Genomic DNA, 26,385 nt, shown 5'->3' with positions numbered 1-26,385 from the left:
GCGCAGGAAAGGAAGCCAAAGGGAGCTGAGGCAAAGGGGAGCTGAAGTTCTGGGGTCTTGGGGCAGCCCGGCCCCTGGCCTCCACCCGGCCCCCATCAGCAGCACGTCCCCCACACTTACCCGGTCTGGCAGGGAAGCGGAGTCAATCTGGGCTGCTTTCTCAACCCTGAAAGCTTGACATGCAGGCTTTGCCTGGGGGGGCTCCTCTTCCTCCTCTGCGCTGGAGAGAACAGCGGGCAACAGCTTTCTGCAGCCCCGGGAACATCCCTCAAGCCCTGAGCAGGATCTGCTCCGGGATCTCTCTTCCAACTCTGCAGTGAGAAGCGAGTTATGTCTGGAGAGGCTTTGGCCAAAACTGCCAGCCTGGGCAAGGACAGCGGGAAGCCTCTGCCTTCTCCTGGGCAAGGACAGCGGGAAGCCTCTGCCTTCTCCTAGCCACTCCTGCAGGGCTGGGCAGGCAGAAATCCCAGCAGGTGGGGGGGGGGGAGAACAGGATGCTTTGATCTCTGGAAGCTCACCCCTCCTCGAACAGACCGAGAAGGTTGGGTCAGCTGTGGGGGATCCTAGACATCCATGAAGGTGGGAAGAGTTCCCGGCATCCTTGCTGGGAGCATCCGACCTGTGCTGGAGACGGGGTCCTTAGGGGCTACCCCGGGCAGTTCGACTCTGGAGGCCCTCTGATCCAGCCTGCCCATCCACCCCCAACTAGCAGTGAAAGCTTGGGGACCACACCAAGTTTGCTTCTGTGTTAAAGGCTATTAAAAGGGTTTGTGTGTGTGTATGTGTATGTGTTTCTGCCTTCCAACCCAAACAAGACTGGAAGGCAGAACTAATGAGTGTCCCCCGTCTTTCAGCTCGGCTTCGATTCGGCTACCCCCCAGACCAGCATGAGGACTCTTCTGGCCCTCCTCCTCCTCTGCCTGCCAGGTAAGGGCCAAGCCGGGCCCCAAACACCCCCCTCCTCCTGCCCCCAAAGGACCGCCTTGCTTTGGCAAAGGGACCCAGGACTCACCCACCCACCCCAATCCCATGACTTGATGGATGTGCCCAGGACAGAGCCACATGGAATGAAACACTAGGAGGTCTCCTCTTTCCCAAATGCTGGGGGAGTTGGGGGGAGGGTCAAAGGGCTCACCGCAAACACAGGGTGAGGGTCCCACAGCAAGGGACACCTGGCTTCTGTCTGTGTCAAGAAGCGTGAAAGGGGGGGAAGGCCCACTTGTGCCCAATTGCCATGGTTCTCCGAGTCGACGGTGCCGGGAAGGGCCCCACCTGGGCAGATGTGGGGGCCACCCTGGAACCGCCGGCCTCAGTTTCCCCCTCTTCTCCCTTCGCAGCAGCGCTTCTGGCTCAGGGGCAGTATGACCTCGATGACCCCGCCTACCCCGAGCCCCCGTACGCCCCTTATGAAATCGGTGAGTAGCAACAAGGGTCCGGGACCCGTCTGGATCCTGCTCGGAGGGCGGATGGACTCCCCCCTCCGCGCTCCTTCCAGGAGCTCGAATCACCTTTGGCCTCTTCCTTCTTTCCAGAGAGCCAGGATTACTACGATTACGCCGGAAACGGTGAGTCTGCCCGGAGGGCCAACCCTAACTTGTAAAGCAGTGGTCCCCAATCTTTCTGGCTCGGCAGCCTGGTGGTGGTGGGGGGATAGTTCCTTTGTGAGTAGTAGATGGGCGCTTTGTGCAGGGGGAGCCAGCGGCTGCTGCTCATCCGAGCTTTGTGTGCAAGTGCACACACACTCATCCGCCACCTGTTCTGCATAAGCCGCAGACCGGTAGCGAGCCACAGCGCACGGATTGGGGACCCCTGTCATAAAGGGCTTGTCTAAAGCAAGCACCACCACCCTTCCTCCACCCTGCAGATCTCTCCCCCCAAACTCCGGAGGAGCACTTCCAGTCCCAGCAGCAGAACCAGCAGGAGGTCATCCCTGCCCCAACCCTAGGTGAGCAGCACGTGGGCGGGGGGGAGGTGTCAGAAGAGAGACCCTCCCTGCCTTGTGTCTTCCTGCACTGCTCTCCCTCCCCCACATTCCCAGTTACTGACAGTTACTCACACGCTCCTATCTGGGCTTTTTCCCTCCCCCTAGACGTTTCTGAGACGGAGCCCACCGAACCGGGGCCCCTTGGTAAGAGGTCGCCAGCTCTGAAATCAGTCCCTCCTCCGGAGGTCTGCAACACACAAGTTGGTGTCAAGGGCCCCCCTGGGATGCCTCCTCTGTCCCAGAGGGGCGGATGCTGCTCCCCGGCCTATGGGGCTGGGGAGGGGGAGGGGTGAAAAGCAAGCTAAAGGCTCTTGGGACTCAATGTAGCTTCACCCCCCACCCCACTCCCCCCACCCCATCTTGTTTTTGGTCTCCAGACTGCCAGGAGGAGCAGTACCCCTGCACCAGGCTGTATTCCATTTACAAGCCTTGCAAGCAGTGTCTGAACGAGATCTGCTTCTACAGGTGAGCGGCTGCCATTGGAGCAGGACCAACCCCCCCCCCCCACACACACACACAATCTCCACCTTTCTCCCCCCAGCAGGCTAGGCTCCTGAACCAACTTGCGAGGGAGCTGCTGTGCTTGCAGTCGGCCTGCAGCCGATCCCGCGGAAACCTTTGCAGGCGGGAGGGGAGAGGGGCTGCCCGCCGATTCAGGCGTGTCGGTGGGGTGGGGTATGGGTGGGGTGGGGGTCTGCTTTAACGCAAGCTCCACCTCTCCTTCCCGGGTGGGCCGTGGCGGGGAAGTGTGCAAAGGGAGAAATTCTCTGACCTTTCCCACGCTCAGTCTCCGCAGGGTTTACGTGATCAATAAGGAGATCTGCGTCCGTACGGTCTGTGCTCACGAAGAACTCCTAAGAGGTACGCACACAAAGAACGGGTGTGTGTGTGTTTGTGCGTCCTCCGGGCGCAAAGGTTACAGGGGCAGCCGCTAGCTGGAAAGGCTGTTTGGGGGCACCCTAACCCTAACCCCCATCCCAGCAGCACTTGGGACAGCTTTGCCTAAAACCTGTGGCGTGGGGGGGGAGGGGTTAGGAGATGTGGGGATTCTGCTCCTGATGGTTCCTCTCCTCCTGCCTCCCCCCCCCCAGCCGACCTCTGTCGTGACAGATTCTCCAAGTGCGGCATCATGGCGACCAGCGGGCTTTGCCAGACTATGGCTGCCTCTTGTGCCCGAAGTTGTGGCGGCTGCTGAGTGGGGAAAGAGCCGTGGCAACGGGGGAGGCACTCCTGGACCACGGATGACGCCACCGATTCGCGCCCCGAGGAACAGCAGCCCTCCTTGGCCCCCTCCCCCGCCGCAGCAGGGGCACACCTGCAGGGCTGCTCATTCCCGGCGTGACTCGGCAGGCGTCTCAGCGGGGACCCACCGCCGTCCCTCCAGCATGCCGTCACCCAGCGAACCGGGTCTTGTAATTGCAACCTGTTATTTTTTTGTACGAACCGTTCTCTCCCTAATTTTTTTTTTCTACAAAAAGATTAAAAAATAAATAAACAGACCAAACGTGTCACGATTTGATTTGTAAGTCAAAGTGGTTTTTTTTTTTCGGGACAGAAGGTGATGGTGTTACATTAGCCCTCCTCCCTGCATTCTCACCACCCTTCTGAAATAGAAAAGGGGGCGGAGGGTGGGAAACGCTCAAGTCTTTCATTACAAAAATATCCCCCCTTCTACGTTACGAGGACCAGGGGCAAAAACTAACAGTTCCTCTGATATAAAAAATGACTTCCTACTTTCCATGATTGGGGGCTACGTAAAGAGCCAAAACAGAGAGAAATACGCACCTGATTAGGATCTACAGTTAGATTTAAAATAAAATAAAATAAAAAAACCTTGGTCAAGGAGCCCCAATGCCCCTTTGGCCCATCCTGGGACATAAAACGCGGCTCCAGCCAATGGAGGGGGGGTGGCTCTCCCACCCCAGCCAGAGACCAGGCCAGCATCTGCTCAGAGGACCCCGTTCTCTGCCCCAGGCAGCTTCGTTTTAGGGGGGGACGGGGGCTTCTTCTGATCCAGCTTGGATCCGAGAAGTAACGAAACTCTTCAAACGACCGAGGCCTTCTCGAAAAGAATAAGCTGCGGTTTGCACTACCTTACACCGCGTGTGAATCTAGGGCTCCCCTCTTTCCGTGGCGCTCTTTAGAGTCGTGGGAACTTGGCTCCCTCCACGCGTCTTGCCACCACGGTTCAGTGTCCGGAAAAAAGAGGGGAAGCCGGGAAACGAGGCTGCCCCTTCTGGGGGTCTTGCTGCAGCTGCTCCTTCAGAGTCGAGATCTGTGGGTGGGTGGGGGGAGAAAGGCCCCTTCAGTGTCCAGGCAAGGGGGAGCAGGAGGAGCACGCAGCCGGGCCGGAGTCCCCAGGAGGGAGGGGGCTCACCTGCTCTTCCAGCCCTCTGCCACCATGACGGTGGGGATCGCTCCGGCGTTCGCCCTCCTGCCGCTGTGGGGCAGTTGCTTGGCCAAGAGGCTTCTTCCCCCGGGCCTGCTCCAGCTCTGCTACCTGCACCTGGGTCAGCCGAGGGAATGTCGGTGTTAACGTCCATCTGGCTCCTTCAAGGAGATGCATCGCTCTCCAGTCTCCCCCTTCCATTGGGCCGGCCACCTGGGCCAGCACTGACCTCTGGGGAGCCTCCAAGGGGCCAGGGAGTGGAGGGCCCTGTTCCTATCCAGGGAGCTGGCGGGGGCTGAGACACTCTCTCCTTCCCCAGCTGGAGGGAGGAGGAGGAGGCGTCCGTGGGGCAGGCACCGGCGGAGGCTGCCACCCGCCGGGGCCCGTGGCCACCGTTACCTCCAGCTGCCGTATCTGCTGTTGGGCTCCCATCAGTTCTAGCTCCGCGCCCGTGAGGGAACGATCCAGGCGCCCCTTCTCCACGGACAGCCGCACCGAGTCCTCGTGAGTCTTCAGCTTCTCACGCTCCACCTGGCGATCCCACACCTCAGTTGCTGCACAAAGGCCCCCCCGTCCCCCGTGACTCGCACAACCACAGGAGCCACTGGGTTAACATGTGGTCTGCGAGCTGAGCCCCCTCCGCTCTGGAAACCTGCTCTTGGTTCCCCCCCCAGGCCTCTCCTCTCCGGCTTCCCCCAAAGCCGCACGACTGACCTTGTCCAGGGTCCTCCGCAGGGCGCCTTTCTCCTTCTCCAGGCGCAAGGACAGGCGCTCGGCTTCCCGTTTCTCGCTCTCCAGCTGGGCCAGGGCCTTCTGCAGACTGCCCAGGCGCTCCTGGAGCAGGCGCCGGTCCTCTTGCGCCTTCTGCAGCTTCCGCAGGGCAACGGCCTCCCCCTCCTGGCGTTGGCGCAGCAGCTGCAGGCGAAGGGGGGGGAGAGAAGAGGGCATGTGAGGGCGAGTTTCCAGGCATGGCTCGCCCCTGCCTGCTGTCCCTGGGAGCGAAACCAGCTCTTTAGGGACGCCCGGGAAGACTCTCAGCCCACCCGGACCTCCAACGCCGGCCTGGCAGGTCTGCTTCCTTACGGCGAGCAAACCGAGGGCATCTCTGCGGGGTCAAGCGACTCGCCTCTTCCTGCTGTCTCCCCATCCCCTCTAGCTCCTCCTTCTGCAGCTCCAGCTCGGCCTGCTGCCCCTTCAGGGCTTGGAGGCGCTCCGAAAACGCCCCGTTCTGCTTCTTGGCTTCCAAGAGGGCCTGGCGGGCTGCCTCCAGCCGCTCCTGAAGGGACACAGGAGGAGGGAGGTGGGTCCCCATCTCTCTCGGCAGAGCGACGGCCACCGTCGACGAAGGGGGGGGGTTGCCCCAAACACACCCACCTGCAGGATCCTCTGCTCGTGCGCCCCGGCTGCCAGGGCCTTCTGCAGCTGCAGCAGCTTCTCCTGGGCCGAGGCGCTGGTGGTCTGGCTCTCGGACAGGGTGGCCGTCAGCCCCTGCACCTTCTCTTTCAGGCAGCTCTCGGAATCGGCAGCCTTGGCCAGCGAGAGGTTGAGTTGGTCCAAGGAGCACTGCAGAGCACTGGCTCGCATCTCGCTCTCTGTCACCTTGCGTGGTGGGAACAGGCCAAAGTCAGGCTGGCTGGCAGCCAAAGGCTCCGCTCCGTGCTCTGCCGTCAAGGGGGTAGGGAGGGCTGGGCCCGGGGCGGTTCCCTGTGATCGCCCGGGAGCTCACCTGCCTCTGCATGAGGGCAACGCGCTCCTGAAGCAGCTGGAGCTCGGCCTCACGGTCACTGAGCACCACCTTGGCCCGCTGCAGCTCCCCTTCCAGCGACCGCCGCAGAAGCTCCAGTTTGGTGCTGCGGCTCTCCGAACTGCCCAGGGCCTCTCTCAGGCGCCGCTTCTCCACCTCCACCTTGGCCTCGTTGGCCTTCATCTTGCCGAGTTTCTCCTGGGACAAGCGAGAGGACGGGAAGGGAGATCGCCAAGTGTTTCTGGCTAGCCGGCCGGGACAGGCTGAGCCGATCTGGAGATGGCCAGCTGGGAAACCGGTGAGCTCTGGGGGGGACGACGCAGCCAGCTCTGCCGCCACCCCTCGGCTCAGCGCACGGCCCGGTGGGCTGGTTCTTGAGCTTGGAGTTCAGGAGAGAGAGCCGGGATGGGGAAGCCCTCCTGGGACTCAGCAGAGGAAGCTGGATGGGAGCAGCGGTTATTTCCAGCTCCGCCCTTTGCTCAGATGGTGGGGAGAAGGATGGAAGAATCCCCTCCCCCTAAACACGCCCTTCTGCAAGGCCAGAGGAGGAACCTGCCCCCCCCTGCACACCTGTGTGGCCCTCCGCTCGCTCGTGGCCGCCTGCAGGTCGTGCTCCAGCTCGGCCAGCTTCTCTGCCTGGGCCTTGCGCTCTCTCTCACTCCAGCGCAGGGTCTCCTCCTGAAGCATCAAAGCCGTCTGGGACCCAGTCAGCTTCCCGTCCAGACTGCGCCTCTCTGCAGAAGGAGCAGCACCTGCGTTCAGGGAAGGGCTCTCCAGAACAGTCTCCCTCTTTCTGCGGGGCAGGCGGGCAGCTCCGATGACCAGGGGGCCAAGCCCCCATTCCTGAAGGGCCCAAAGAAGGAACCCCTCCAAGGAGAAGTTGTCCCACTGAGCAGCACCCTTCTGACTGGGGTGCCGGACACTGTAGCCGAGGGCCACCATGCTGTCTGGATGGCTGCCTTTACAAAACGGACACGTGTTAATTCAGGAGAAAGGGCTTGTCTTCTGTCCGGAAGTATCCGGTGAGAAAAGCCATCTCCCACGACAAGCAAAGCATGAAAGGGAGCATTCGCCCCCTCCCCCCCTGCTTCTGCCTTCAGGAGCTACATCCACTTTATATTTCCTGGGAAGAGAGAAGCAAGCTACCTTCCTCGCAGGCGGCCACCTGCTTCTGCAGCTGCTGCACGCGGCCACTGGCCAGGTCACGCTGGGCCTCCGTCTCGGCCAGCTGACACTTCAGGGCACCCAGCTGGGAACGTGCTTCGTCCTGGATCCCGAAAGACAGAAGAAAATGCACCCAAAGGTTTCTTTTTTGGGGGAGGGAGAGGGGGACATCTGCCACTGCAGCCACCCAAAGTGCGACTCCTCTCCTCTGTTTAACGAAGAGAAGGACGAGGGGGGGGACAGGATAGCGGTGTTCCAATATCTCAGGGGCTGCCCCAAAGAAGAGGGAGTCAAGCTATTCTCCAAGGCCCCTGAAGGCAGGACAAGAAGCAACGGATGGAAACTCATCAAGGAGAGAAGCAGCCTAGAACTAAGGAGAAACTTCCTGACAGTGAGAACAATTAACCAGTGGAACTGCCTGCCACCAGAAGCGGTGAATGCTCCAACACTGGAAGTTTTTAAGAAGAGACTGGACAGCCATTTGTCCGAAACGGTATAGGGTTTCCTGCCTGAGCAGGGGGTTGGACTAGATGACCTCCAAGGTCCCTTCCAACTATTGTTGTTGTTGTTATTATTATTATTATTATTATATTAGCCTTTCCTCTCCTTTCCTTTCATGAAAAGCAGCACATTTAAATAGGGAACAATTATTAATAGAATCAGCTTATCATCATCATCATCATCATCATCATCATCATTATTATTATTATTATTATACCCGTTCTTGCTGGGCCTCCCTCAGCTCTTCCAGGAAGTCTCGCAGCACGTTCTGAACCACTTCCGGGTCGATATCGGCCACCAGCTGCCCGGCTGGACTGGGAGACGGGGGGCGCTCCGGTGAGAGGGGGAGGGAGAGCGGGCTGCTGGCCAATGAGGCTGGGCTGCCGTTGGCCCCCTCGACGGTGGAAGTTCCTGCAGAGAGGGAAGAGGACATGGCTGTCGCCTGCCTGCCCAGCGCCAGAGCCCGATGGAGACCTAAAGCAGAGGTCTCCCAAGAGAGCTACCTTTGGGAGGAGAGAAGAATATCTTCGGGGAGCCACTGCTGACCCTCGCTGCGGGGACACGGCCCCGGCGGCCCACCCCCAGGGTCCGCCGGAGGGCCGAGTGGAGTCTGCCCAGCTTGCACTCCGCCTCTCGTTTCAGCCCCTCCAGGCGGGCCAGCTCCACTTCCAAGCCCTGGGCACGCCCCTCGGCCGCGCTCAGCCGCAGGCCCAGCTCGGCCCCCGCTGCCTGGGCCTTCTCCAGCTTGATCTCCAGGTTGCGGGCGTCGTCCAGCAGCTTCTTCTCGGCGACCCGGGCCTCCTCCAGGCTCCCCAGCAGCCCCTTCTCCCGTAGGCGGGACTCCTGCTCCAGGTCCATGAGCTTCCGCTGCAGGTTGTGCAGCTGAAAGGAGAAAAAGTTGCCCAGCTGAATCCGGAAGGGGAACATTGTAAGGACCGCCCGTGGTCCTCCTTTCTTGGTGAGGCCGGGCCGGAGGAAGAGGAGACCACCTCGGAGGCTTTAGTCCGGCAGGAACCGAACTCAGAGCCAGCCTCACCTCTTTCCGGGCCGACTCTCGGCCGGCCTCGCTCTCCACAATTTTCTGCTTGAGGCCGAAAGATTCCCGCCGGGTCTCCTCCTCCCGCTGTTCGTCAAGGGCAACCCGTGCCTGGAGCTCGGCTACCTCTTTGCCCTTCTTGCTGTTTTCGCTGTCGAGCATCTTGACCTGAGAAAAGTGGGCCCAAATGCTTGTGAGTGAGTGTGTGTGTGTGTGTGGGGGGGAGAAACGGGCAGGGAAGGAAGGAAAGCGAGTCCTCCAAAGGCATTTTATAGGAGGCAAAGTGGGAGGGCTTGCTTGCCGCAGCCCGGACAAAGCCTATCAACACACACACACACCGATGGAAAGGAAGGCAAAACAGAACCGAAAGGAGCAACGTTTAGGGGGGATGAGAGAAGGAAGAAAAGGCCCACAGAGGTGTAGCTATGGGAAATCCCCCCTCCCTCTCTGTCAGAGAGACCCAGCCCTTACAGCAGGGGTCTTCAAACTCGGCCCTTTTATGACTTGGGGACTTCAACTCCCAGAATTCTGGCTGAGGAATTCTGGGAGTTGTAGTCCACAAGTCATAAAAGGGCCAGGTTTGAAGACCCCTGAGCTAGAACATAAAGAGTTGGAAGGGACACTTTGGAGGTCATCTAGCCCACCCCCCTGCTCAAGCAGGAAAGTCTATACCAGGAGTGCCTGGCTGAGGAATTCTGGGAGTGCCTGGCTGAGGAATTCTGGGACTTCAACTCCCAGAATTCTGGCTGAGGAATTCTGGGAGTTGAAGTCCACAAGGCATCGAATGGCTAAGTTTGAAGACCCCTGAGCTAGAACATAAAGAGGTGGAAGGGACACCTTGGAGGTCATCTAGCCCAACCCCCTGCTCAAGTAGGAGAGTCTATACCAGGGGTCTTCAAACTTGGCCCTTTGATGATTTGCGGACTTCAACTCCCAGAATTCCTCAGCCAGCGTGAGGGAACTATGACCCTTTGATGACTTGGGGACTTCAAGTCCCAGAATTCCTCAGCCAGCGTGCATGCTGGCTGAGGAATTCTGGGAGTCCACAAGTCATAAAAGGGCCAAGTTTGAAGACCCCTGAGCTAGAACATAAAGAGTTGGAAGGGACACCTTGGAGGTCATCTAGCCCAACCCCTTGCTCAAGCAGGAGAGTCTATACCAGGGATCTTCAAACTTGGCCCTTTGATGACTTGTGGACTTCAACTCCCAGANCCTGGGCCTTCTCCAGCTTGATCTCCAGGTTGCGGGCGTCGTCCAGCAGCTTCTTCTCGGCGACCCGGGCCTCCTCCAGGCTCCCCAGCAGCCCCTTCTCCCGTAGGCGGGACTCCTGCTCCAGGTCCATGAGCTTCCGCTGCAGGTTGTGCAGCTGAAAGGAGAAAAAGTTGCCCAGCTGAATCCGGAAGGGGAACATCGTAAGGACCGCCCGTGGTCCTCCTTTCTTGGTGAGGCCGGGCCGGAGGAAGAGGAGACCACCTCGGAGGCTTTAGTCCGGCAGGAACCGAACTCAGAGCCAGCCTCACCTCTTTCCGGGCCGACTCTCGGCCGGCCTCGCTCTCCACAATTTTCTGCTTGAGGCCGAAAGATTCCCGCCGGGTCTCCTCCTCCCGCTGTTCGTCAAGGGCAACCCGTGCCTGGAGCTCGGCTACCTCTTTGCCCTTCTTGCTGTTTTCGCTGTCGAGCATCTTGACCTGAGAAAAGAAAAGCGGGCCCAAATGCTTGTGTGTGTGTGTGTGTGTGCGTGTGTGTGGGGGGAAACGGGCAGGGAAGGAAGGAAAGCGAGTCCTCCAAAGGCATTTTATAGGAGGCAAAGTGGGAGGGCTCGCTTGCCGCAGCCCAGACAAAGCCTATAAACACACACACACACACACACACACACACCGATGGAAAGGAAGGCAAAACAGAACCGAAAGGAGCAACGTTTAGGGGGGATGAGAGAAGGAAGAAAAGGCCCACAGAGGTGTAGCCATGGGAAATCCCCTCCCTCCCTGCCAGAGAGACCCAGCCCTTACGGCAGGGGTCTTCAAACTTGGCCCTTTTATGACTTGGGGACTTCAACTCCCAGAATTCTGGCTGAGGAATTCTGGGAGTTGTAGTCCACAAGTCATAAAAGGGCCAGGTTTGAAGACCCCTGAGCTAGAACATAAAGAGTTGGAAGGGACACCTTGGAGGTCATCTAGCCCAACCCCTTGCTCAAGCAGGAGAGTCTATACCAGGGGTCTTCAAACTTGGCCCTTTTATGATTTGCGGACTTCAACTCCCAGAATTCCTCAGCCAACGTGAGGGAACTATGACCCTTTTATGACTTGTGGACTTCAACTCCCAGAATTCCTCAGCCAGCATGCACGCTGGCTGAGGAATTCTGGGAGTCCACAAGTCATAAAAGGGCCAAGTTTGAAGACCCCTGAGCTAGAACATAAAGCGTTGGAAGGGACACCTTGGAGGTCATCTAGCCCAACCCCTTTCTCAAGCAGGAGAGTCCATACCAGGGGTCTTCAAACGTGGGCCTTTGATGACTTGTGGACTTCAACTCCCAGAATTCCTCAGCCAGGCAACTCTGGGAGTTGAAGTCCACAAGGCATCAAAGGCCCACGTTTGAAGACCCCTGCCTTAGGGGCTCCCCCTAACCAGGCTCCTCCTGTCTGAGCCCACACCTGTCTTCTCAGCTCCTGCAGCTCCCGGCGGGCCTCCAGCCGCGACTGCTCCACCTCCTGGAGGCTGCTGCGCACATCCGCGGCCTCCTTGCTGGCAGCTGCTTGGGCCTCCTCCAAGACGGACATTTTCTGGTCCTTCTCCTCGGTTGCGCGCTTCAAACTGGAAACCGGTTACCAAAAAAAAGGGGGGGGGAAAGGAGGAACCGTCTTCAGCGGGGAAATCACGAGCCCCTCCTGGTCCAAAAGAGGCCGAGGGCCTCCAGAGCGGGCTGGGGAGCTCTGAAACCACCGGAGGTTCTGGAGGTGTGGGAAGAAGTCTCCAGTCCAAACGCCGTGAAGCTGCTAGCGGCAGGAGGCGCGGCCGGCGCGACTGGCAGAAGAGAACGCGACGGCAGCCGAGGGACTCAGCTCAGGCCCCACCTGATGCGCTCGCTCTCAGCCCGCTTCAGGGCAAGCCGCAGCTCCGCGTTGGACCTCTGGAAGGCCTCCTTCTCCTTGCCCTCGTCGCTCAGGCCACGGCGCAGCTCCGCCGCCTCCTTACGCTGGAGAGCGCAGGCCTCCTGGGCCTCGCGCACCTTGCGGTGGGCCTCCCCCAGCTCTCGGCGGATCGCTTCCCGGGCCTCCTCCAGCAGCTGGAGCCGTGTCTTTAGCTCCTCCACCTAGACAGGGGGAGTCTCTTTCGTTTCTGCGGCACGCGGCGTCCGCAGGCAGGGCTCTCGTCAACGGTCTGCAGCTGAGCATCGAAGAAGGCACCCTTCCCTCCCTTCCTCCCTCCCTCTGCTGTGCTCAGAGTGCCCGCTGAGTGTGGTCCCCTCACCTCGCAGAGGGCAGACTCCCGCTGTTTCGCCAGGTCCCTGGCCTGGTCCTGCAGGCCCTTGGCCTCTCGCTTGTGCCCTACGATGGCCTCTTCCAACTGAGAGCGCAGATGTCGCAGCTCTGCTTTCAACGCACTGGCGGCGCTCTGCTTAAACATGCAAAAGTCCGTCAGTTGTTCCACACCTGCCCGGAAACCAGCCCCTCCCCCCCCACACACAAAGAACCAGTGCGAGACAGAAGAGGCCGTGCAGACCCCTCCTGTGGACAACATCCACCTTCTGTTCATCCGGTTCATGTGGCAGGCAGGCCGTTCCTAATTCAACGAACCAGTTGAAGGAAGGAAGGAAGGAAGGAAGGAAGGAAGGAAGGAAGGAAGGAAGGAAGGAAGGAAGGGAGGGAGGGAGGGAGGGAGGGAGGGAGGGAGGGGATCAATAGAAAGGAGGGAGGGAAGGAGGAGATCAATGGAAAGGGGGGAGGGAGGGAAGGAAGAAAGGAAGGCAGGGAGAGATGGGATCAATGGGGAGGGAGGGAAGGGATGGGATCAATGGAAAGGAGGGAGGGAGGGAAGGAAGGGAGAGATAGGATCAATGGGAGGGAGGGAGGAAGAATGGAGAGAAGAATAAATGGGGAGGGGAGGATAAATTGAGAGAATAATAAATGGAGAGGAATGGAAGAGAGGGGAGGGGAGGGAGGAAAGAAAGAGGGAGGGAGGGAGGAAGGAAGGGCCTGCCATTGGTCTGGTCACAGAAGTTCATCCATTGGCAGAGAAGGGCTCCGCCCTATCCTGGGGAAATGCTCCAGGGCCTGCCAGTCCCCCCTACCCGGTCCTGCTCCTGGCGGCTGCGGCTCTCGTGCTTCTGCCTTTCTAGGTCCAGGGTGAGGCCGGCCAAGCTCTGCTGGGTGGCCAGGAGCTTCTCCAGGAGGACGGCCTTCTCCGAGTCTTTCACAGAGAGTGCCTGGGGAGGGAGCCAGGAGCGGGTCAGTCACGGGAGAGCACCTCACAACCGCCGCACCTCCCAACAGCGGAGGACCAGCGGCCAGGGATGCTCACAATCGGGCAGGTTCAGACCCCTTTATACAAGCTAGGAGTGTCATTTGTGTGATTGGCATTTCTCCCCTCTTCCTTACCGCAGGAAGGGATTATCTCCGTTCCACAGAAAACCTTCCCTTCGGCAACCTCCCTTACCCCGGGGCCCTCCACTGTGCCCGAAGGGCTCCCCTCCTCACCTGCTGCTTCTCGCTCTCCGCCAGCAGGAGGCCCTCGTCCCGCTCCTGCTGCAGAGCCGACACCTCCGCGCTCAGCTCCTCCTTCTCCGCCTCGTGCTGGGCCAGCAGCTCCTCCCACTCCTGTCTGAGTTGGTGCCTCAGCTGCCCCCGCTCGGCCTCCTGCTCCTGCCGCAGCGCCTCCTGCCCAGACCGCAGAGAGAGAGAGAAGAGAAGAGAGAGAGGAGAGAGGAGAGAGGACAGAGAGAGGAGAGAGAGAGGAGAGGAAGAGAGGAGAGAGAGAGGAGAGAGGAGAGAGAGAGGAGAGAGGAGAGGAGAGTGAGAGAGGAGACACAGAGAGGAGAGAACAGAGGACAGAGAGAGGAGAGAGAGGAGAGAGGGAGGAGAGAGGGAGAAGAGAGGAGAGAGGAGAGAGAGGAGAGGAAGAGAGAGAGAGAAAAAAAGTAGAGAGGAAGAGAGGACAGAGGACAGAGGAGAGAGAGAGGAGAGGAGAGGGAGAGAAGAGAGAGAAGACAGAGAGAGGAGAGAACAGAGGACAGAGAGAGGAGAGAGGGGAGAGGGAGAAGAGAGGAGAGAGAGGAGAGAGAGAGAGAAAGAGGAGAGGAAGAGAGGAGAGAGAGAGAGAGGAGAGGAGAGAGGGAGAAAGAGATCAGAGGAAGGGGCTGGCTGGGAGACAACACCTGCTCTGTCCTGAGACTAGCCAAGGAGTCCTGGCCTCTCCCACAGTTTTTCCCCACGTGGAGAAAGCCGTGAGGCTGCAGGACCGGCATCCCCCCCCCCAAAAAAAGCCAGTGGATGAATTATGGAGGCCACTGCCGCAAGATGGTGTGGAGAGGTATTCCTGCTGGGCACTCCGGCTTCCCCTACCCCAAGGGCACCTGCTGGAAGTCCTTCTGCCCAGGGACTTCCCTCCGGCAGCCTCCCGCCCCAGCCCAGGGCCCGGATTCCATCCTACCTTTTCCCGCTGGAGTCGCTCGACCTCCGCCTGGGTAGCTTGCGTGTTCCTCCGGGCGGCCTGGGCCTCCTGCTCTGCCAGGGCCCGGTTCTGGGCCACCAGCTCCTTGTCTCTCTCCAGGCGGCTCACCTCCGTCTCCATCTGCTTGTGTAGGTTGGCAAGCTCCGCTGGGGGGGGAGGGAAGGGAGGGGCAAGAGCAGGATAAGATAGAGTTGGGGGGGCTGCGAAGGAGGGCAGCCCTGCCTTTCCTCCGCTGAAGGTTCAAGGGCCACAAATACGTGCCAAGGAGAAGGGGAGATCGTGGCACCCAGCGCACCTGGGCCCAGCTCCCTCTCCTGGGCTGGAGGTAGATGAAGTGGCTCCCTGAGTGGGTTCACACCCCACCAAAGGGGTCTCTCATCCCTCTCCCCAGCAAGGGTCTGAAGGGAAGTGCTCCCCCTCTCCCCTCCCTCTCCCAGTACCTTGCAAGGCTTCCTTGGCCAGAATCACGCTCTGGCTGCCTGCTTCCAGCTGTTCCCTCCGGGAATCCAGGTGTGCCAGCCTTTGCTGAGTCTCAAAGAGCGAGGCCTCCAGGGAATCCTTTCCGGACCTGGCCAAAACAAGGATCGCCCTGGTCAGGTTGGAGAGGGGGGGAGTTTGAGGGGGGGGATTCAGGCTAAGCTTCATCCTCTTTGCAGTCAGGCCTTCCACTGGTGGCTTGAGGGTTCACTCTGCCTCCACCAGCACTTGTCGGCCCGCTAGTCACCGGGGACCAGAGAATCAGGGCAGTCATGCACGCCAAGCCCAGGCCCATCTGCTCCCCCAGGACTGAAAAAGGCTTCAGCTACTGCGTGGCTGGAGGAAGAGCCCCCCCCAAGACCCAATTCTGGCAACCGTCACCCTTTGAGAAAGAGGAACGGGACCCCCGCTGAGCTCCTCCGGCTCTTCCGTCAGTCTGAGCACGGGAGCTGCCACGCCACCGCGGGGTGGCAAGGACGCCGGCGTCCGTCGGAGAGCCTCCCGGGCACCTACCTGAGGCCAGCGAGCTCCTCCAGCAGGCCGTGGTTCTCCCGCTCCAAGGCGGCCACCTGCACCCTCAGCCCGGCCTTCTCCTTCATCAGCGCCTCCTTCTCCTGGGCCAGCCGCAGCGCAGACTCCTTCTGGCGTTCCAGCTCTTGGCACGCCTGGCCCAGCTCCTTGCCGGCTGCGTTCCTCTGGCGGGACGACTGAGGACGGGGCGAGAAAGGCAGCGGGGATGTTGCCGAAGGCTCGGCCGAGGTCAGTCCCCACCCGGGTGAAAAAAACCCCCGGGGCGGATCGTGGGCACGGAAGCAAGGAAGGCGAGGGCTGTTCAGCGCAGAGAGACTCGGGTCCAGCTAAGGCAGGGGTCTTCAAACCTGGCCCTTTGATGAGACTTGTGGACTTCAACTCCCAGAATTCCTCAGCCAGAATTCTGGGAGTTGAAGTCCACAAGTCATCAAAGGGCCAGGTTTTTGGGGGGGGGGGGGTTTAAAACAAGTTTTGTTCATTTTCCAATTTTACAGAAATCCAAATATTAAGGAAGCAGCATGGTGATCAGGTGATCAATGGTCCAATAACAAAAAAATCTTTCATATGTGGCTCAGGTTACATCCTCAAAAGTTCCCATTCCGTTTCCCTTGATTATTATATCACGTTCAAATTAACCCGCCGCTAACTATAACTCGATCAGTTCAGGCAGTTACCGATGTATTTTAACTTGTACGTATCCGTATCCTGATTTAAAATGTTACTTGTAATTTCAACTACAGGGTTCCAAATTAGCTTAACATCCATGGTGTCTAGATTTTGGGTAGCCGGGTTTGAAGACCCCGGAGCTAAGGATTCCCTTAAAGCAGCTGGGATCCTGCAAGGAGCGCTTGCTGGACCTGGCAGATTTTGTAAGACGCTTCACTGGGAACCAATGTCCTGCCTGCAGGGCAGCCCAGAGAAGCTGGAGGGGAACAGGGGTTCTGCGCTGAACAGGAGGCCCCTCGGCTTGGGATCCCCGCAGCTGCCCTCTACCTGCTCCAGCTGCTCCTGGAGCCGCCCTTTTTCCTCCTGCAGGGCCAGCAGTTCCTGCTCCAGGGCCTCCTGGCTCTGCTCCACCGCCTGCAGGGAATGGCCCAGGCCTCGGCGGTCCGACTCGAGCTCCAGCTTCTCCTGCAGCAAGCGGGCCAGGTCGTCCCGGATGCAGGCCTTCTCCAGCTCCGCCTCCTGCTTCTGGCTCAGCAGACAAGTCTTGTCCTCCTCCAGCTGCCCAAAGGAGATGCCCAAGGCTGCCGTCAGCGCAAGTGCTGCTGCTCTTGTTGCTCCTCCTGCCCGCCCACCCGTAGTATTTTCCGGGAAGAGACTGCCTCTTCCTGTCCCCACCCCTCCATCTGCCCCCTTCCCCTTAAGGCCACTGCGGTGCGTGGGGCACTCCGCCCGTGAGAGATCACCTCAGCAAAGGCTCAAAGGCTCTGAGTTCGGGCTTCTGCGCTGCACACGCGCACGCAAAACAGGCGAGGGAGACTCGGGCGTCGCTCAGCAGCAGTGGTGGACCCAGGGCAGTCCCCTTCCCCACCCCCGGGCCGGCCAGATTCGCCCCTCACAACCCTAACCTGGATGAGCATCTGGTTCAGCTCCGTTTTGTCCTGCGCCAGCCCTTCGTTGAGGGCGCTCATTTTGGCCAGGGCATCGCGCAGGGAGGCCTCCTCGGCCCTCAGCCGGTTCAGAGCGACTTCCAGCTCGGCCTGGCTCCCCTCGTTCTGGGGGGGGGGGGGAGAAAGGAGACAAGGGTGGCAACGGGAGCGTCTCCAAAGAGGGAGGCCATGAGCAGCTTCAAGACGAAGGATCGAGGCCAGGGCTCCGTTTGGTCCAGCCCAGATGGGCCCAACACGTCCCCTGCCCTCTCCCTGGCCTGAATCTCCAGCGGCCGCCTTGCCTTGGCTAGAGCTTCGGCAGCCTTGGCCTTCTCCTCTTCCAACACCTCCTTCTCCAGAGTCGCGTGGCTGAGGGCTTCCTTCGTCAGCACCAGCTCGTTCTTCAGGCTGGACTTGGTGGCCTCCAGGTGCTCCAGCTGCTTATGGCTGTCAGCAGGGCAAAGAGAGGAGGACCATCGCAGGGGCCCCGGCTGAATGCAGCAGGCTCTGAAGGCCAGAGACAGACAAGCCCAGAGGAGGGCAGGGCACAGTCCCCCGGCCTTCGGGGCTTCTCCTGCCAAAGCCAGGCTCCTTCTACAGTCTCCCTGTCCAGTGTCCCACCCCTGGCTTAGCCGGGGAGGGGGCTGCGCCTCTGGCTGGGCAGGGGGCCTCCAACCCAGCCCCTCTCTCTACCTCTGTTCCACTTCCTTCCAGGCGCGCTCCCGATCCTTCAGCAGGTCCTCCTTTTCCTCCTCCAAGGCGACGCGCTGGTGCTGGAGGTCGCTGCTGGTCAGCTGCAGTCTCTCCTTCTCTTGACGCACCTCTCCCAGTTCCTGCTCCGCAGCCCGGAGGCTCTTCTCCAAGGACAGCTTCTCACTGATGGGGGGGGGGGGGGGGAAGACAACCGCAGCCTTGTGGGGTGCAGCAGGGAAGAGAGCCCAAGGCAGCTCTGGCCTTCCTGAGGCCTCTCAAAAGCAGAGGAAGACCAGCAGCCCTGTTTTGGAGCCGTTTGCCGGCGCCTTTGCTTGAAGGGCATCAGAGAGAGCCCACGGGGGACTTACGGCCTCAGAAGCCGCTGCAACCCAAATTACGCGTTTGAAGTGGGTGCCACACGGGCTTCGCCAATAATTAGCTCCCAAAGTAATAAAGCAAAGTAGTTTAACTAGACCAGGGGTAAGCCACCTTGGCTCTTTTATGACTGGTGGACTTCAACTCCCAGAATTCCTGAGCCAGCATGGCTCAGCATGGAAACCTCTCCCTTTTCCCTCAGCATGGCTGGCTCAGGAATTCTGGGAGTTGAAGTCCACCAGTCATAAAAGAGCCAAGGTTGAGAAATACAGGCCTAGGCCAGGGGTAGGCAACCTTGGCTCTTTTATGACTCGTGGACTTCAACTCCCAGAATTCCTCAGCCAGCATGGGGGAACTATGGCCCCTTCACGTCTTGTGGACTTCAACTCCCAGAATTCCTGAGCCAACATGGCTCAGCTTGGAAGCCTCTCCCTTTCCCCTCAGCATGGCTGGCTCAGGAATTCTGGGAGTGGAAGTCCACGAGTCATAAAAGAGCCCAGGTTGCCTACCCCTGAACTAGACCCACTTGAGAGCAAATTGTAGCATTTGAGTAATTTGGGGTAATTCTCTCAGTCCGAATTTACAGACTGGTGGAAGTTCAGGGAAGCAAAGGGAATAGACTCAGCTCCTGCCAGAGCCTTCAGTCCATATTCCTCTCCTTTACCTAACAAAGCACAAACACTGAGCACAGATGCCGGCCCTGAACGAGGCTCCCCACGGCTCACCCAGAAAGGCAGAGCGGGCCTCCCCCGCCCCACCCCACCGAGCCCCTCTGTTCCCCCCAAACCTTTGGCCAGTTTGGAAAGCGTGGTTTGGGCTTCTCCTCTTACCCGCCCAGTAACTCGACCGCCGACCGGACGCGGCTGGCATCCCGGCCTGCCTCCTCCCTAGCCCGAGCCAGACTCTCCACCTCACTCTGCAGCTGCAGGACGGTCTGCTCCAGAGATCGCCGCTCGTGGTTATTCTCGGCCAGCTGCCTCTTCAGAGAAGACGCCAGCTCCTGAGCGGCCTCCTGTTTCCCCCGGAGTTCCTGGGGGCAATAATAAACCAAGTCACGTGCTGGGCCAGACCAGGAGGGAGTGTTCGCTCCCGGGATCCCCCATGGGCACGCCCCATGCCAAGGAAAGCAGACTCCAGCCAATGCAGAAAGCTGCGGGGAAACTCGTCTACGCTCCCCGGGCTGTTCCAGGGGGTTGGAGAATAGCCCCAGGGTGGGCTTCCTCTTCTTCTTGTGTGTGTGTTTCTTCTTGTGTGTGTGTTTCTTGGAGATTACCCCAAAACAGATTAAGTCTTGAGGAAGCGGAAGAGTCAGAAATCACAACAGAAAAATGGGGGAAATGTGTGTGTGGGATCCAGAAGAAGGGTCTTCTTGCCTCTCCCCCACCCACCCACCCAAAACCAACCTGGTCTTCTGCCACCCTTCTATGGCAGGAGAAGGGGGCCTGGCCAGGAGAGCAGCGGGGGGGTGGGGGGGTGGGCCACCCCCAGCATCTCCTCTCAAGCTTCCAGCGGAGAAGGGAGCAGGACGCTCTCCCAGCCCCAGGTCCCATCCCGCCTTTATTTCGCCACCCAATCTCGTTTCGAAGCGACTCTGGGCGGCTCACGGTCCAAAAACATTGAACGCCGTCGGGCCAATGTGATAAAAAATGAAAAGTTCCATTTAAAACGGCCTTTTTTCGCCGCCCCTCCCTCACCTGCAGCTGCAGCTGGCGTTTCTGCAGGGCGGACTGCACGGCGGCCAGGGTGGAGGCGGCGAATGCGGGGGAGGGGCTGCGTCGAGGCGAGGACCCCCGCAGGGGAGAGGACAAGGCCCGCAGGCCGGTGCCGTCGGCGTGAGAGTCGGACGGTGGGAGGTGGCTGGCGCCTTCGGTGTCCAGGATCGCCGCCTGAGGGAGGGGCCAGAGGAAATCTCCCATTGGAATGCAAGAAAGCCCCTCGCTTGCCAGCCCCCCGCAGAGACCAGACGTGAGCCATTTTTAAGAACTTGGGGGTGGGGGAGCGTGCCTGGAAGGCGGTACCTGGGCAATCTCTCGCAGCGCCTGGTGCAGCTTCTCAGCGTCCCTCCTCAGGGCTTCGACCTCCACCGCCTGCTCCTGCACACGGGAGGCTTCCTGCAGCAGTTAAGGACCGTTGGGGAGGCAGCCCTGCCCGAATGTTCCCAGCATGCCTCTCCTCTCCCTCCCCGTGTCCCAAACGGCCTTCTCTCAGCTGGGGCCGTTTCCCCACCGCGTCCTCCCCCGGGGCCAGCCTCCTGCCTCCGCTTCTCACCAAGGTCTCCAGCTTGTGGGTCAAGCCTTCAATCGTCCTGCCCTTCTCCAGGTTCTGCCCTTTCAGGCGCTCCACACTTGAGAGGGCTTCGCTGAGCCTGGGGCCGGAAGGAAGCCCCCCCAAGTCAGTCTTGCAGCCCAGGGCCGGGCCCTCCCCAGCTCCAAAGAGCGGAGCCGATTTCAGAGCGTGTCCTCTCTCTCATCCTCTCCCCCCTCCCCCTTTAAGCCCACCTGGTGCTCAGCTCCACCTTCTCCGTGTCACACCGGACCTGCAGCTGGATCACGTCCCTGACCTTGTCCTCCAGCTGGGCTGTCAGCAGCACCTGCTTCTCCACCGCTGCGCTGGCGCTGCTCTCCGACAGGTGGAGGCGGCCGCTCAGGTTCAGGCAGGTGGCGTGCACAGCCCGGCCCGCCTGGGACAGCTCGCTCTTCAGCTCCGAGAGGTCCCTACAGGAGGAAGCGGAAGCTTGGCATGGCTCCCGTTAAAAGCACTCCCTGGAGGTAGGCGCAGGAGTGAGTGAGCGTGAGGCTACCACTCCTGGCCCCCTCATCGCTCAAGCTGCTTTGCGATTCAGGCAAGCGCAAGGAAAACAGAACTTTGGGAGCGGGGAACCAAGCCGAACCTGTTCTGTCCCAGCCTAAGTGAGTCCTTGTTAACCTCACAAGGAGAAACCCCTCTTCCAACAAGCTGGCTGGAACCTATTATTCACAGACCTGAGTCAATGTCCAAGGCAAACAAACACAGTCCACAGAAACTCGATTCCTCAACACGAACGGTTGCCTTTGACAACCAGCACCGCCCACACCTTCCCTCTTATAATTCAGCCAAGGCGTGGCTTCCTAATGCCTTCTCCTTTGCCTTTGGAGCCACCCCATTGCATTCCTCTGTCCTACTCTCTTTTCGTGCATCCTGGATATCTCCCAGCTGTTCTTCATCACTGTCCAACTCAGACTCCCAGCACAGCTGTGTCTCAGCCTGAGCGCGAGTAGAGGGGCCGGGCTCCTCATCCGACCGTAAGTCTTGGAGCTCCCCAGAGCCTCCCTCTGATGTCACTCCAGGCCCTTCCTCCTCCTCCTCCTCTAATTCCTCCGACTCAGCTGACAGGTCCACTGGCTGGCGAGGAATCCCAACAGAACCGCCTGGCCTTCTCAGCGGCACGGGCAGAGCAAGAGTGGATGAAATCCCGTGCCGACACAGGCACGCCAGCACAGCGCGGCGCAGCCCAGAAGCGGCGCAAAAGTCTCTTAGGGGCAAACGGAGGCTGAACATAATATAGACACGCCTGAATGTGCTTGCTTGGGAAAAGCCCCCCCCCCCTAGCTCTGGGAAGTCAGCTGCCCTGCGAAACACGCGATTCCCAAAGGGTCTCTCGTTTGGCTGATTCCAGTTTAAAACTCGCAGCAGCAGCCTTACCCCCCTTTAATCCCAACACTAACCTTTCCGTCATGCTCTTCGTTTCGTTGAAGTGCCTCCTGAGGCTGACCACTCGCCGCCAGAGGGTGAGCAGCCGGCTGTGCTCACTGCTGAAATAATCGTTGAACGACTGACGGGGGAGAGAGAGAGAGAGAGAGAGAGAGAGAGAGAGAAAGAGAGAGAGAGGGAGAGAGAGAGAGAGAGGGAGAGAGAGAAAGGAGGATGAGGACAGCTCCTACTGACTTCTGCAGGGACTCCGACTTCTGCCTCGGTCCCCAACAACAGGAACCTCTTGGGTGCATCCCCAACGTGGTCAAGCTGTTGCCCAGCTTATTCAATCTGGAATGAATTCTCCCCCCACCACCACCACGCACACACACACACACACACTTCCTGTCCCTGCAGGTCTCCAGCCTCAAACCTCTTCCTCTCGCCTCCACTCGGCCTCTCGCTGCTGCAGCTCCTCTCGGGCTTTCGTCCAGTCCATGGTCAGCTTTCGGATGTCCTCGCTGAGGGCCTGGTTGGCCACGTTGGCTTGCTCCAGCTGTTCCCTCAGCATGGCGTTGACCTGGGCCAAACTGGCACTCCTGGCGGCGAGAGAGGAAAGGGCGTCATCGCCAAAGCCCCCAGCGGGACGAGGAAAAGTTCGCCCCACTTCTGGGGGTGCCGGAGGCAGTCCAAGACAAAGCGGGCACAGGCCAGGGAGTCAGACTTAGCACAGCTTCTCTTCAGCCTCACCTTTGCTGCTCTTCTTCCAAACGGATCAGAGCGTTTTCCAGGTGGTTGCTATGATCTTCATCGTGACACAGATGCGACTCAGACACGTCTAAGTGGCCCTGAGGGGTTCGGGTGGCAGAGAACAAAAGGAAGAATGAGGTCCCGACGTGCCTGCAGGGTTCAGCTGAGGTTCTTCTAAGGGAGCCACTTTTTTGGGAACATCTGCTTAAAGCTTCTTGGTGCCACAGAGCCAAAGAGGATGGAGGTTTTCCTTCCGCTCTGGGCGGCCACTGCGTGGCCGAGACCTGGGAGCTCCCAGGGTCCTTTGGGAAAGCTTTAAATCTTGGGTCAGCTTCAAGCTCAAGACATGAACATCAGTTTGCAACTATCCTTGGGCCCTACGTTTACACTGCTGCTTCTGAAGGACTTGGGTCTTGTTGTGAGAGCTCGGTGCCGTTGGGCTACGAGATTAACCCGCCCCAAGGCAGAGAAAGTGGGCCAATGAAGGTAGCGACAGCACTGTGAAAAAATTATCCTGGCAGAGAGATGGAAGACTGCCTCCACAATTCACACACAGAACATGGAGTTCTGTGCACCGGGCAGCTGGCGCCAGCTGCAAAAACAGCACAACTTAAGCAGCCCCCCCCCCCGGCCCAGTGGGCTTGCCCTGGCCTGCTACACCGCCCCTCACCGCAAGCTGATGCTCCAGCTCTGTGGATTTCTCCAGCAGCTGTTGCTCTTGATCCCCACATTTCTTCTTATACTGCAAAACCTACAAGGAAAGGAAAAGAAAATTGGGCCGAGCTGATACAACTGCGGCTATTGGTCCAACAGAGCCATCCTTTTCGCAGAGAGAAGAGCTGTTGCTGGCTTCCAAGACAGGACAGGTCTCCTGGAAGGAAAAGCTAGCTCGGTTTTGGCAATGCCAGGGTTAACTTCACCCTGGCAGAAGGGCCTAGTGCAGGGGTAGGCAACCTTGGCTCTCTTATGACTCGTGGACTTCAACTCCCATAATTCCTGAGCCAGCCGTGCTGAGGGGAAAGGGAGAGGTTTCCAAGTTGAGCCATGCTGGCTCAGGAATTCTGGGAGCTGAAGTCCATGAGTCATAAAAGAGCCCAGGTTGCCTACCCCTGGCCTAGTGGCTTCAATTTAAAGCGGGCCGCCTTTTTTCCTCCTCCACCTAAAGAAACCTGAGGAATTGCAGCGGGAGAATTCCTCCAGAAATACGGCCTTTCTAAGAGAGACTCTAAGGCAGTGGTTCTCAACCTTTTTAATGCTGCAACCCCCAACCGGTCGTAAGTCGAGGACTAAACCGGTCATAAGTCGAGGACTAAACCGGTCGTAAGTCGAGGACTTTCCCTGCCCGGGAGCGCTGCACATGCGTGGTTCCGCCCCCTGCGCCGGCCGAGGCGTAGCTGGCAAGCGGCAGAGACGGAGCAGGCCAACCACCAGCTGGCCCAGCCCAAGGGAGGTAAGGCACCCGCCGGAAAAGGGGGGAAAAAAATGGCGGACAGCCTTGCTTGGCGACCCCCGTGAAATGGTCGATCGACCCCAAATGGGGTCGCGACCCATAGGTTGAGAACCGTTGCTCTAAGGAGACTCAACGAAGGCTTAAAAATTCCTGGTAGCGTAAGCCAAGAGAAAAAATCCTTGCGGGCCACCGAAACTTTACTCCGTGATCTGACTCAGGTGAACTGGAACCCAGAGCCCTGACCCAGCCCAGAGGCAGGGAAGCGCCTGGCAATCAAAAGAGCTACTGCGACACACACCCCCACCCCTTACCAATGAGCCTGGAGCAGCTGGAGACGCGCAGGAGGCATTTCCAGCGGTTGCCCCCAACCCACCTTAGCTTGCAGCTTCTGCACCAGCTGCGCCTGCCGCTGCTGCCCCTCCTGGTAGGCCTGCAGTTTGCGCTTGTAGGACCCCTGGTCCTCCTCCAGGCGCCGGCGCAGCTCGACGTTCTGCTTGGCCAGGCTCTTGTTCTCCAGGCTGTCTGGCTCTCCCGTCTCCAGACGCAACGCGTCCTCCAGCTGAGACAAAGCACAAGCCATTGGAAAACTATCTCCTCAAATATTGGAACACTGCTATCATTTCACCCCTGGTCCTTCTCTTCACTAGACTAGCCATGCTTGTAACCGTTCTTCATAACTTTTAGCCTCCAGGCCTTTAATCATCTTTGTTGCTCTTCTCTGCACTTTCTAGTCTCAACGTATTTTTTTCTAGGGTAGTGACCAAAACTGGATGCAATATTCCAGGTGGGACCTTACTAAGGCTTTAGAGAGCGGTACTAGTACTTCATGTGGCCTTGATTCAATCCCTCTGTTAATGCAGTTTAGGATTGCATTGGCTTTTTTGGCTGCTGGCTCATATTTGATTGTCCACTAGGACTTCAAGATCCTGCTCGGTCCATTCTCTTCTCATTCTCATTCCATCCCTTAATTCTATTCCATTCCATTCCCTCTTTATTCTATTCTATTCTCCTCTGCTCTATTCCCTCTTTATTCTACTATTCTATTCTATTCCCTTTTCATTCTATTCTATTCTACTCTGATCTTTTCCCTCTTTATTCTACTATTCTATTCTATTCTATTCCCTCTTCATTTTATTCTATTTTTCATTCCATTATTCTACTCTATTTTTCATTCCATTATTCTATTCTATTCTATTCTATTCCCTCTTCATTCTATTCTATTCTATTTTTCATTCCATTATTCTATTCTACTCTATTCCCTCTTTATTCTATTCTATTTTATTCCCTCTTCATTCTATTCTATTCTATTTTTCATTCCATTATTCTATTCTATTCCATTCCATTCTATTCTATTTTTCATTCCATTATTCTATTCTATTCTAATTCTATTCTATTCCCTCTTCATTCTATTCTATTCTTTGTTCCATTATTCTATTCTATTCTATTCTATTCTTCATTCCATTATTCTATTCTATTCTAATTCTATTCTATTCCCTCTTCATTCTATTCTATTCTATTCTATTCTATTCTATTCTATCTTTCATTTCATTATTCTATTCTATTCCTATTCCTATTCCATTACTATTAGTATTCCTATTCCTACTCTATTCCTATTGTATTCCTATTCCTATTCTATTCGTTATTATTCCTACTCTATTCTATTCTACTCTACTCCATTCCATTCATGTATGCATACGTACATATGCATATATACATATATATACATAAGCACAGACATAAACATTACACGTACGCGTGTGTGCGCGTGTAGTGTACAATATAAACGTACTATTTATATTACTTAATACAAGGGACCCTCCTGGAAGGCATATTCCAGGCCAAACGCTTGTCAGGGTGCAGGGGGGGGGGTCGCGAGAGAGAGACCTTTCCCCCCCCAGCAGCAGAGTCTCCTCAGGGGGAGGGTCAGCCGGCTGCCTCCCCCTCCCCTCCCCTCCCCTCGAGCCCCCCCCTACCCTCTCGCTGAGGGCGTTGTACTTGATGGCCAGCTCATCGCGCTCGGCTCGGCTCTGGGCCAGCAGGTCCTCCACGCGGGACAGCTCCTGCTGGAGGAGCCGGTTCTCCTCCTGCACGGAGAGCAGCGACGACGACATCTCGCCCGGGGAGACGCTGAGGGGAGACGCGCGCCAAACGAGTCAGCCCGGGAACTACAACTCCCGGCATGCCCCGCGCCCGCTTCGGATCCTTTCCCACGGCCTCCCGCCGAAGGCTCACCCGCTTTCTTCCCGCGCTTTCTTCCGAGCCGGGGGTTACGCCGCCGCGGCCCTTTCTCCGGTTACCTCAGAGCCGGAGGAAAAAGGCGCGAAAGACGCCGCCGCTTGAAAGGCCTTTCCCCCCCCACACAC

General features: G+C 58.4%; 2 protein-coding genes across 2 annotated transcripts; one reads left to right on the top strand and one right to left on the bottom strand.

Annotated features, from left to right (window-relative positions):
• Positions 1-887: 887 nt before the first annotated feature.
• MFAP2 (microfibril associated protein 2) lies at positions 888-3,180 on the top strand. Its single transcript, XM_029286192.1, has 8 exons — positions 888-927; positions 1,338-1,415; positions 1,533-1,565; positions 1,865-1,945; positions 2,090-2,128; positions 2,362-2,449; positions 2,772-2,845; positions 3,076-3,180. The coding sequence occupies exons 1-8, from the start codon at positions 888-890 to the stop codon at positions 3,177-3,179; spliced, it is 537 nt and encodes a 178-aa protein (XP_029142025.1). The 3' UTR covers position 3,180.
• Positions 3,181-4,172: 992 nt separating this feature from the next.
• CROCC (ciliary rootlet coiled-coil, rootletin) lies at positions 4,173-26,133 on the bottom strand. Its single transcript, XM_029286191.1, has 35 exons — positions 25,996-26,133; positions 24,396-24,581; positions 23,243-23,323; positions 22,573-22,670; positions 22,256-22,421; positions 21,858-21,964; positions 20,652-20,867; positions 20,422-20,518; positions 20,172-20,264; positions 19,848-20,039; positions 18,984-19,183; positions 17,779-17,961; positions 17,388-17,532; positions 17,065-17,211; positions 16,487-16,717; positions 15,476-15,669; positions 14,926-15,053; positions 14,465-14,631; positions 13,513-13,692; positions 13,107-13,241; positions 12,287-12,430; positions 11,890-12,128; positions 11,470-11,629; positions 10,339-10,506; positions 8,286-8,664; positions 8,000-8,193; positions 7,264-7,384; positions 6,688-6,851; positions 6,100-6,315; positions 5,748-5,972; positions 5,500-5,649; positions 5,088-5,288; positions 4,773-4,904; positions 4,362-4,490; positions 4,173-4,259 (listed from the first exon to the last, which is right to left on the bottom strand). Exons 1-35 carry the CDS (start codon positions 26,131-26,133, stop codon positions 4,173-4,175), a joined length of 5,793 nt encoding a protein of 1,930 aa, XP_029142024.1.
• Between the last annotated feature and the right edge of the window lie 252 nt (positions 26,134-26,385).

Source organism: Protobothrops mucrosquamatus, unplaced genomic scaffold (genome assembly GCF_001527695.2).
Source record: "Protobothrops mucrosquamatus isolate PMUCROS unplaced genomic scaffold, P.Mucros_1.0 scaffold3072, whole genome shotgun sequence".
Classification (NCBI taxonomy): domain Eukaryota; kingdom Metazoa; phylum Chordata; class Lepidosauria; order Squamata; family Viperidae; genus Protobothrops; species Protobothrops mucrosquamatus.
The sequence above is the reverse complement of the archived record's forward strand: the minus strand, read 5'-3'. Positions and strand labels throughout refer to the sequence as shown.